At 38.1% G+C, this 12648-nt stretch overlaps 1 protein-coding gene across 1 annotated transcript; it reads right to left on the bottom strand.

The window, feature by feature from the left end:
- Positions 1-758: 758 nt before the first annotated feature.
- Positions 759-2440, bottom strand: LRATD1 (LRAT domain containing 1). Its single transcript, XM_044064780.1, has 2 exons — positions 2333-2440; positions 759-1859 (listed from the first exon to the last, which is right to left on the bottom strand). Exon 2 carries the CDS (start codon positions 1817-1819, stop codon positions 1016-1018), a length of 804 nt encoding a protein of 267 aa, XP_043920715.1. The 5' UTR covers positions 1820-1859; positions 2333-2440; the 3' UTR covers positions 759-1015.
- Positions 2441-12648: the final 10208 nt, after the last annotated feature.

The raw sequence follows: 12648 nt of genomic DNA, 5'->3' as shown, positions 1-12648 counted from the left end.
CATGTATTATTGTCTAGCACTAACAAATGTCATCTACTAGCCACCATCATTGCTAGATGCAGCTACAGAGTCCATGTTTTTTTTGGTACTTTATTATTTTTATTCTAATCCGATGGATAAAAGTATGAATCGTTTTACAAATGAGTCTTATGGCTGTGAACAGGCTCTGATGTTTAGTGTTTCGGGTGTAAAAGGACAGAAAACTATTGCTAGATCGTAAAAGAAACCTGTAGGAACAATGAGCAAAAACACAGTCAAGCCATAAAGTTTAAAAGGACAACGGGAACATTGTCAGCGCTTACTTCGGTCTTCTAAACAAGATAAATAAAAGAGGCAAGAGGAATGATATACCCAAAACAGTATGGTTTCTTATCGCAGGACAGACGTCATCTGCATTTCATAATGGAGCCCAAGTATCACAAGAAACATGTTTTCAGCAACTTTTATATTATTTTACAACTGGAAGACGTAACAGACTTGGCTGCAGGCCACAGACAGTATATTGCACTGGGAGTTTACCCTGAAATCTGCTTTAGTGCCCCCCCCCCCCCCCCCCCATTGTAAAATTATGTAACCACTAACCGTGAATAGAAATACGTGACAGTTCTGCACAACTCTTTCGGGTTACTAAATCGGTACTTACAGTTTTGGTATCCTAGCAGCTAACAAGGAAGTAAGAGAGTGCAGTTAAGCAGCATGGTACAAACAGTGACAGTCTGCAAGATCAACACCACACAGGGAATGCACGAGTCCTCAAATACCACAAGTTTTACCTTTATTCGTATTTTGCCACAGTCTGTAATAGCAAAATTTACATTACTAATTTGATCCATCAATGATGTTTTTCGTGCATGCCCTAACCAGTAAAGTGGGAAACACAAAACGCCACAACGGATTAGCAAACTGCGTTGTGTTAAGTATCACCCACTAAACTACGCATTTAATGCGGATAGCCTTTTGGGCATGCATGTTTCAGCATATCTACTCAAGGTGAGAAGTTAGAAACGTTGCTTTTTTAGTCTTCAACATCTGGTATAGAAAATTCTTTAAGAAAACCAAGCCTTCCATTGCTGTCAATCCTGCGTTTCTCCCTTACAAGGTCCTCAAGGCTCTGAAATCTCAAAGTCTGCACATTGTTTTCAGACAGATGGACTTTAAGATAATATTGTTGGTGACCAGTCTGCACCTCCCCGCTGGCTTTGAACTCGCGTTTCCCAAATCTGCACCAGGCAGCAAAACTTTCTGAATTCGTCCAGCATATCTCGTCACTTCTCAAGCCCAGGTGCCCACATGCGTTTTGCAGTACTAGATCTGCTGGCAAGGGTCTGTAACGGTACCAGTTATTCACCACACGACCCATTCGTCCAGCCCCGAGCTCAAACAGGCTGCCTTGGCGGATTTCGCCCCTCTGCAAGTGAATGACCTGTCCGCTCCCCACATACACTGCCCAGTGTGGAGAGCGGCCATCGTCAGCGATCAACTCCAGTAGGTCTCCTGGTTTGCACATACTGTGAAGGGTCTTCAGTGGGTACACACGCAGCTCCTCGTTGCCCCTCAGTTTGGAAAAAATACATTCCTGGCTACAGAAGGCAGACAACTCCAATTCGTTTCGCACAAGGTGGCCTTCTCGGTTCGGGCTGCTCTCCTCGAATTTAGCGCTTTGCTGGGTTGTCACCCTGTCATCCATCATCTCCTCCTCCTCATCTGAAAAGAAATAGGCGACCCCGACGCGGAGTTCCTCCTTCTCGATGCCGGCGGGGTCCCCCGTGGGCAACTCGCTATAATTCAGGTGGGTGATCCGATCCAGTTGATTTCCCATCAATGACAAGGAGCAAAAAGGGTCAGGGGAGGGAGCCAATCTAAACAAGTAAAAAAGACACTTTTACTAACACGTTTTCACAAATTCACATTGTTCTCAAACAAGTATGAAATCAAACTTTTTAACTGCTTGTGTTACTTTAACAACTACACACACACACAGCAGTACCTTTTCCCGGATTTACCTAGATACAGGGTACGCTAAATAATGTCAAAGTTAAAAAACTATCAAGAAGCTGCAACCTGTAGTCATATTTGCCACTAATAATGTCATGCACCTCAAACTCAACTGACAATCTTGTTAAAATGAAAACGAGGAAGTGATACAGCTACATCATCCCCTTCCCAGAACAGCTAAGTGTATAACACATCAAAAAACTGCATGCGTGGTTCAGTCGAACAGGAGAATGAGAACTATGGTGCGGTAGTCTCTTTCTAAAAGAGAAAACCCAACGATTTAGTGTGCCGTATAACTGCTTTATGCGCTCTCTGTTCCATGCAAACTGTAAAGCACCTCGGTTTTCCAGCGCCACTAAGTCCTAACGACGCTTGCTCCCCATTTAGGTAGATTGCCTTGCCACCGCTGCACTCTGTCTGGCCAACTGCGCTCCACGCCACAGCATAGAGATATTTTATGCGGCCCCGCCCCACAACGGGTTCCTCTCCATCCCCCGCCCCCGAGAGCCCATCCAGCGGCTCGTGAGCACGCTTTCTACTCTGTACTCCAAACCTTGCTCAGTGTACCTTAGTTTTAGATCACTTTGTTGTAAAATGCGGTTTACATCCTTTATCTGTGTAGCTGTACGGCTAACAGACAGTAACATGCACCCACACACATTCTCAACAGCTCCGATTTTACTTAAAAATCTTTTCATTATTTGCTTTGCCTATGACAGGAATTAATAGGCAAATAGAAAAAAAATGCCTAATCCATTTTGTATTCCATGTCAATATGGTGAGAGTTCTACGTGTATAAAAGTAACTGACAAAATGTATTTTGCAGGCCAGGCTAGCATCTCCAACGCTTTGACCCGTTAAGTTAACCATATGATCTATAGCCTTATTAATGTATGTAGTGATAGGCGAAATCAAGCTGCGCGGTGCATTATTTACTGTTTAGAAGCTGAAGAGGAAAGACGTTTAAAACCTTAAGCTGCTCATGAATTAGTTTTCATCCAATTATCCCAGGTTTGCCATCCCTCAGTCTTCACAAAACCCATGTGGCTGAGCAAACCACTTACAGGACGGCTGCGTCTCACATTTTCCTTTTCCCGAGTGTATTTTCCTTCCAACAAAATCAGTGCATCAGTGCTACATGTAAAATAGCGTGACTTTTTTAAATAATTCTGTATGCTGTTTCAGTCCCGTAGTGGGTCTGAATGACAGCTGATACCGATAGTTCTGCAAATTGTTATATCATTGACACATTCTTACCCCCCCCCCCCTGCCAAAAAAAAAAAAATCACGAAGGTGTTTGTAGACATCTGTTCTTTCCCTCTCTACAAGGACTCACAGGATTACCGCCTTTCCATATTTGAGCTGTTGTGTCGGGGTCGGAGGGGCACCAAGAACTGCAAATGTCTTTAGATTGGAGGACAACAAACAATATTTCTAAATTTCCTCTAACAGCTGCATAAAACATTTTGTGTGTGTGTGTGTGTGTGTGTGTGTGTGTGTGTGTGTGTGTGTGTGTGTGTGTGCGCGCGCGCGTCCAAGACTGACTTTATTTTTGGCAACAAAGTGAAGTCCGGTGGTTTGCACTGGTTGTGGATACCTTGGTCCTGCAAAATGTCACTCTTCCATAAGAAAGTCCCACCAGTGGTAACCCTAGTGATGCATGGTTCTTTATTGCATTCTTTCTCACCTTTTGGGACTAGAAACCTACCGACCCCTTGAGCATTTACAGATGGTTTTATTAAGGAAATCTAATAGTAATGACAGCAAGAGACCCAATGAAAATGCACCTGATGCAATGCAAAGTTTAAAAAAAGGAGTATAAACTTTATATTGCAGATGAAGTGGATGCAGATGAAATTGCTTAATGCATTGTGCTTAAAATATGACAATATAGATCAGAGATTGTCAAAGGAAGATGTCAGATACTGTCTCCGCTAAGTAAACTCAACAAAGATAACACAAGGCATTATAATCTCATATGTTGAGGACACAAAATATGTTATGGGAGCACATCAAATGTCCATCATCGCTATTTTTAGTCAGGATAAACTTAAAATGATTAGGCACTACTTAATTGTATAAGAATTAATATGACAGATGCAAAAGCAAAGTAAAAGACAACTCTCTCTTGTCTCTCTCCACACACACACACATACACACACACTTTTTCAATTTCTTCTGGTAATAGGCTAATACTCTGAGCAACTAGGTACACCCTAACAAATGTTTGTCTTTTCGGCTTTTCCCGGTTAGGGGTCGCCACAGCGGAACTCCGGTCCGCTAATGACTGGCAGTCGATTTTTATGGTGCCGAGTTGCCAGCCCGACGCCCAACCTTCAGCGAAGGCACGCCCATTCCCGCAAGTCTTTCGGAGGCCACTCGACCACGGGGAGGACATGCAGACTCCACACAGAAGGCACTCCACATAAAGAAAGAAAGAAAGAAAGAAAGAAAGAAAGAAAGAAAGAAATAACTACAAATAAAATGAAAAAAGCTATGTACTGTAACCCCCAACAGGTTTGATAACTCATCAAACTTACCCATGCTTGACCGCACTCTTGCATGGTCTGATTTTTTAATATAAAAGTTACTGAAAAAGTAAACTATATGGAGTATAATGGCATGCATTTGCATTGCATGTTTTGACAAGAAATTATATTTTCAGAGGTATTAATAATAATAAGTTCATAAGTTTAAGGGGCAGTGTTCAGGTCAAAAGACCAACAATGAATGCTGATTCCACCAAATCACGATCATATACTGAATATTCTAGCCCATGTATTATGATTAAGTTTATAGGAGTTCAAAGAAGTAGATGATCTAGTATATATATTGTCAATTTTTTCCATAATTCTGGAATTCTTACAATTTTGAAAGACTGTGTCAGTCTAGTTCTGAATGGCTTTACATGCATATCACTATTCCTAAGAGATGTTTTACTATGATGTAAATCTGTGTTAAACATTGCTTGTAAGGTTTCATCATGAAATACTATATATGGCAAAAGAAGTTTTCCTGCTATATATCGATGGTGTGGTACATGTAAATTTAAGTGCCTGCACCTGTCAGAATAACACAAGTTACAGCACTAGTAAATTCTCTTTGTGAATCTCCTTTGTACAGACTCAATACTTTTAATGGCTTCCTATACAGAGACCAACAGTATTGCTATACTCCGAAATTGTTCACATATAATTTTTATATGGCTGCAAGAGAGTTACCATCCCTTGCTGTTAAGTTTCAAGGCTTGCCATCTAATTATTTGTACATGCTTGCCAAATTAGAAGTTGTTGCTAATGGTTATACCTAAGTCCCTGGAGAGACACCCACTTCATGTAAAAACAACTGTTTTACATAAACAGTCTGGACCATACATTTCAACATATGCATCAGTGATCGCCACACTACTACAAAAATGCTACTGTTCAATATGCTGATGAGTCAACCCTAATCAATTCTGCCAAATCTTTCTCTAAACTCACACAAAAATCCTTCTTATCAAATGAAACATGGTTAAATAATTCACAAGATCTTCTAACCCCCCCCAAAAAAAAAACAAAATACAGTAAACTGTCAGTTAACCGGGGGATTGTAGATGCCGAATAACTGTAGTTTCTTTTTGCTCAAGAGTTACTATTAAAAATAGGCCTGACTAATACTGTATCCTATACTATTTGGTTGGTTTGACTTGTTCTCAGGTTGGGGAGAGAGGGAATTTATTCCTATCTTCCTTTTAAAAACTCTAAAAACATAAGGTATGTTTCTGAGGGGGGGGGGGGGCAGAAAGTGCAACACACAAAAATTGTACTGTATTTCTTTGATTTTTTTTTTTTTTTTGCCGGTTGCTTGAGAGTGCTGGTTGCTTGAGTTCTGTTTAACTGAGAGTTTACTGTACCGCTTTTCAACCCACAATACATCTCTACTGAAACAACTTTATTGACTACCATCTGTGACAACAACGTAATAGAACTTGTAAATCACACAAATATTATTGAGTATTATTATAGATAATTAAGTGAAATGCAACCACCATGCATTGCACATTACATCAAAAACTAGGTACATTATACAGAATAAAAACCTACCTCCCATACATAGCCAGAAGATATATAATTACATGCATATTTTATTAGAACTCACCATAGCCTAGATAAACATATTATCTCTAATCAGATATGAAACACAATTTCAGCAAAGATATTTTCAATGTTTGTTTGTGTCTTTCGGCTTTTCCCGGTTAGGGGTCACCACAGCGGAACTCTGGTCTGCTAATGATTGGCAGTAGATTTTTACGTGCTGGCTTGCCAGGCCTAATGCACAACCTTCAACGAAGGAACGCCCATTCACACATGTCGACACACAGAAGACACTCTAACTGAGAATCGAACGGGCAACGTCTAACTGTGAGGCAACAATGCTACCGCAGCACCATCACTGCAGTTAATGAAACATTAAAAAACATATAACTGGAATGTACTTAGCACAATGCCACTAGGTACTGCTGTAGAACACTTTAATAAAGTATTCTTACAGACCTGAAATAATCTAGGATCAGTACATAATAAAACAGTAACATCCAACCCTGCACTATAGCTGACAAAAGAAACAAACAGAAAACATAATAAAAATGGATAAAGCCTGGAAAATTGATATAAAAAAGAACTCAGAATGCCCTCCAGCAATTTAGACATCTTAAAAACATCATAAAACTCCATGTCAAATAGGATACGTGAACCTACAAGAAAACATATAAGCAACGCAAAACTTTTTTGGTCATCACTAAATAAACTACTCCACCCTGGCAAGACCACTAGTCCCTCTCCAAAATCAGACAGACTATATCCCCACACATGGTTTAATTCCTACTTTATACAATCAATGTTATGTCTCTTAGACATTAACATATCTGCCCCCTCACTCTACCCCGTCCAATCAAAACCACCCACAGCTCTTCAGTTTTAGTCCAATGCCTACCTCACTCATAAGGAAGCTGCTCCTTAAACTAAAACCTACTTCTGTAGCTGTAGAGCAACTAACATCAGTCTACTTAACAATGGCCACAGAAGTCACAGCCTTCCCTGTGTCCATGCTAATTAATACGTCCATAGCAGAAAGATAAGTCCCATCTCTGTGGAAAAAATCCTACATCATACCACTGCACAAATGCAGCACATCTACAGAGTTTAATAACTACAGACCAATAGCAATTCTCTCCTCCCTCTCCAAATATTAGAAAAATGCATCCATATGCAGCTGATGCAATACCTAACCTCATATAACTTGTTCTCAGAAATGCAACATGGCTTTAAGGTCCCAGCACAGCACCACTAATGCTCTACTACATTATAACAATATAATAAACCAAGATAGAAATGATGGTTTGCTTGCGTCGACCATATTCTTAGACTTGTCAAAGGCATTTGCTACAGTCTCCACCAGCAACTGGTTGTTCGACTCTCCTCAACAGGACTTTCATAATACTCCTTGCTGTGGTTCCTTAGTTAGACATCTGGAAAGAAACAAGCCATTAAATGGCAACAAACCTACTCATCCTTTCAACCAGTTACTACAGGTGTTCCTGAGGGCTTTATCCTGGGTCCTCTACTATTTAATATATTTATTAATGACTTCCACACTTCCACTTGCTGTGCTTGTTTAGTTCAGTATACAGATGACTCAACATTAATATGTGCAGTGTCGATTATGAATAAGCTCCAAGACATTACCCAAAAGTATTTCTCCTGTGTAGAAACCTGGCTCTAAGAATCAAACCTCCTATTCAACCCCCAAAAAACTAAGTTAATGCTTTTCACCTCAAAAAGTTGTTAAAAATCAAAAGCAATATTTTACCATAAAGTCAGAAAATAATACTGTCATTGAAACTGTAACTCACAGTAAACTTCTTGGCATTATAATCGATGACTATCTCAAATATGACCACTGTATACTGCACATCATTAAATCTACACATCAGCAACTAGGCCCCCTTTATAGGTTCAATGGATTCCTTACAGATACTGCAAGAAAAACTCTAGCCACCACCTTCTTACTGCAGACTCTCTTATAAGGCTCTCCTATCCTAACAAACGTAAACAATACTCAAAGAAAGAAAATTGCCTCCTACTTCAATAAAATAGCTACATTTGCCACCAGTCTCCCTCATAGGACCCACCATTGTCTTAGCTTAAAGCAATTAAATTGCTTAAACTGCTCAGCTGTCTAACATACTGACAACTGACTATGGCACACAAACTCATTCATCATCCAGAAAAATGCCTTGCACTACAAAACGTATTACTGCCCTACTGTCCAGCATGGGACCTCTGTTGTAGTAACAAATTCGTATTACATGCAGCTAAGTCAAATAATGTTGCAGGAGACTTGCTGTACTCCCAGTGCATTGCTAATCTCTGGAGTAGTATCCCCATGCAAATAAAACTCAGTAGTTTTAAACCACTGCTTAAACAACATCTGGTACTTACGTATTATTGCAACCAGATTTGGACTCGGCCACACTTTGCAATGTTTTCGCAAAAGTAGCACTGGTAGCATGAAAAGGCTAGTGTCAACTGTTAAGTATTATTCTGTTGGGTGGTTTATGACATTGCAAGAGGAATAACGCTGAAATTTGCCTTCCTGGGGAGCATACTTTCCCAGTCAGAGGTAATGAAAAATGTACTACAGAGGGCTGCTCCCTCTGAGTCATGTGAAGAAGGACATGTGTATGTCAATGTTTGGACATCTTCACAATAATCTGCACTTCTTTCCCAAAACCAAGTATACAGAAAACTGAATAAAGTAAAGTAATATTACAGGTAAAAAGTTTTATTTATTAAAGTGATACTCCATGCAAAACACACTACATTTAATGGGTACAAGCAGAAGCACAAACGTCGTAGATGACAATAGGATGGTCTACAAATCCAAAGGCAAGAAATGAAATGTCACTATCGATTAATACAAGGGAAGAATACATCTGTCACACATAATGAACAGCCCAATACATGCTCAAAAATTAATCAAAAGGACATTTTGGAAAACAGATGCCTTGCAATTGGATACGTCTATCAACCTCCCGCAAAACAGTTTTAGACCTTTGCAACTGCAGTGGTTAAATACTGGGAGACTTCAAAGACAGGATCAAACGTAAAGTTACACTTACACGAGTAAATATTATCCAAACTCACCATACTTGAAGATATTCAAGGAACATGACACCGGCTAATGACCACTCGGAAGCCAAACTCTGGGTTATTTAGGATTCAACTAACTTATGTCGGAAAAGTATGTCCCCTTCAAAAGGACATCTGACCATTATTCCTGTTCATGGGTCATACACAATGTGACAGACTATTAATTAATGCTTTACACTCCCCTTTTAAGGCTAACATTCACATTTTTGTACAAACATACCAATTTTGGCCATTTTGAAAATCTGGTTGCGATAATACGTAAGTACCCAACATCTTAACCAATCCTGGTCTTGTACATGTTCATCACAAGGTCAAAACATTGTGTTCACTGTACAATACTCTCCTTAAACATAATATTCTCAACCGTTCTCTGAAATGACAAAACAATTTTTATACATAACTGCTGCCTGCATAATCCACTAAGTTGCACTTGTACTTTCTCTTTAATAATGTCCACCTCTGTAAAATCTTAGAATGTATAAATGTAACTACTGTTTGTGTATAAATGTAAATAGAAATGTAGAAAATTCAAAATAGAGAACAAACCCACACAGACAGACTTTATTAAAACATAATTGTAATAAAAGGATAAGCGCTTTCAAATGTGCCTTCTTCAGACTTGTAAACCATTGTTCAACATTGCAGGTTTAAATAGAGGGTGTGACCAATCAGAATCATTTCTTTAGTTGATGCCTCTCTAGAATCGGCTTTAAAGGAAGTATGTCATTCAAGCCTGGTTCCAGATCACCTTTCAAGTCAGCTATCAATTTTGCTTCCTGCAATTCAGTAAAATTTTTAATATTGCCCTCCAATAGATCATGTGCCAATTCCTATTCTAATATAGTGATGGCACAATGGGAATTAGATCATGTATTTATTGATTCTAACATCTGGAAGAATTGTTTGTTGTTCTACAGGAGATTGTTTTATAGAGACTACCCTTACTGCTTAGACTTGGGTTGTGTTTTAAATAGAAATGTAACTACTCCCTTCAAAAGTTAAAGTATACACAACTCATGTTAGTTAATAACGCCTACTATACACCTAAGGCATTAAATAAAATGTATTACAACACGTCACCTTATTGCAAGTTTTGCCCATCCCAGGTAGCAGATATCATTCATATTTTTTGGAGTTGCAAATGCTCGTACAAATTGTGGTGTGCTTTAAGGGTCAAGTTAGAAAAGATGGGGTACCAGAAAACAACTCTATCATGGAAATTTACTCTCTTGCATATACCTCCCCCAGGAATAAGCAAAGAACATTTACAGGTTTTGATTGCCCTTTTTATGTTAATGAAGTACTATATCACGTTGAATTGGAAAAATAGGTCGGTATTATCATGGGAAGGTTTTAAGCCTGTAGCTAGAAAACAAATACTGGCACATAAATACTTATGGTTTTCCATGAAGCAACAGCTAGTACAAAAGGAGATTTCAAAATTTCTATTGGACCATATTTTGAATTGATATTTCTTCTGAGATAATTAAGTTTTTTTTTTTTAGGGTATTGATGAGAGTTGTAAATAGTTTCATAATGTTTTGTTTGTATATGTATTAGATTTTGTATTTAGTTTGTTGGTTTATGTGTTTTATGAAAATACCTTTATTCAATAAAAAGAGTTTAAAAAAAAAAAAAAAGAAATGTAACTACTCTGTGTTTGACTGGAACTTAGTATAATGCAATGTCAGCAAATGGAGCTTTTCTGCCCGGGCCTCCGCTGAAAATCTGTCTTATCCAGTCAGACTTTACCAATAAACAAAGACAAAATAAAATATATAATCGCCTCTATTTTCTTACTGTTCTCTCTCCTGTATGCTGCTCTAATCTCCATTAAACTTCAAGTCTCACAACTATTCAAACTTGAGCAATATTATAAGAAACCAGATAATTTTTCAGTAAACTATAACAATAAAACACATCATTGTCTAACCCTAAGAGAACTAAACTGGTTAGAACTACCACATCACTTAGCACTTTATCATCTAACTAAAATGCACAAACTTCTCCATAAACCAGAAATTGCCAGCCCTTAACAACTTAATACAGTACTACTACCTCAACAGAATGCTATGCTCTAGAGAGAAAAAAACACTCCTCACTATAACTAAGTCATCTAATACTGCAGGTGTCTCTATATTGGAACAGTGTGACTAAACTATGGAACCACATCCATTCAGAATGCAAACTTATTTAAAGGATAACAAATCTTTGCTAGTCAAATCAACAAATCTGTTGCTGTACAAATCCAGGATAAATATCACTGTCATCCTCAGCTTGCCATATCATCAAACCATTTCTCTGTATTCAGAAACCTATTTCCTACAATCAGTCTTCACAAATACCTGCATCATTTTACTAGCATCTCTCAGCCATATACTTATGTTTGTGATACTGCTCACTTCCAGGCTTTTTTGTGTCTAATATAAACCTTATGATAGTCATATATAATTGCCTCTGAACCTGCTGTTTCACCCCAATTTTTTAACTACAATATTAATATTTTTTTTTTGCCCTGCCTTGTTCCTTCTGTCACCTTCATTCCTTTGAATTTCTATGCATTAATTACACAATGTATTATCTGTCTGACAAACCCACTAATATACCTCTTGAAATGTTCAAAGTTCAGCATCTACTACTGCATGAGAATCTTTTACACTTTATTAGTTGCCTCTATGTTCATATGAATGTAACAAATATATTTGTAATTGTTATTGCATATTATTTAAAGTCTCTTGTATCTTTGCGGGCCTCCGCTGAAAAGATGTTTTTGACTAACCTTGATAAACAAAAGCAAAACAAATAAATTAAATAAATACTGTACATTGGAAGCAGTGGTGTGGGGGCAAACTTTCCTTGTCAAGTGGTGCAGAGGCACATAACTCCTGCCACAGGGTATGGGGTGTGGGAATCCCCATATAAAAATAACACAAATCTCTACTGAGTTCTGAAATTCACTGTTATTCTAATTGAATAGCAATTTCATTTTCAAAATATTGGAGTCACAGTACTGGATCTCACTTTTCTAGAAGTGATCAGTTGTAAAGGTACTGTGGTAATAAGTATGTGCTATAATCTATATTCCCATCTTCTTTTTGATGAAAACCAAGGATGCCTCAGACCTACACGTCATGTAGAATGCACAGAAATGAGGTAAGGTCATAAGTGGTATCAGATTAAAGGAAAGAATGTGGGTGTGATGCAGAAGGCAAAGGTCAAATATATCTTATATCATTACAGGAAGTAGGCAAGTGGCATATTTCTACTAAGATTACCAATATTCAGTGTTGTGCTAGTTACTTATAAAAGTAATGTTACTATTACTAGTTACTTTTCAGTGAAGGTAATATATTACTATTACTTATTACTTTTCTAAAAAAGTAATATACTATTACTAGTTACTAACTAAAGTAACAAGTTACTCAAGTTACTTTTACATAAGTATAGTTTATCAATCGTT

This window comes from Protopterus annectens, chromosome 1.part0 (genome assembly GCF_019279795.1).
Source record: "Protopterus annectens isolate FY-2018-M chromosome 1.part0, PAN1.0, whole genome shotgun sequence".
NCBI classification, from domain to species: domain Eukaryota; kingdom Metazoa; phylum Chordata; order Ceratodontiformes; family Protopteridae; genus Protopterus; species Protopterus annectens.
This window is presented reverse-complemented; position numbering and strand designations above follow the sequence as displayed.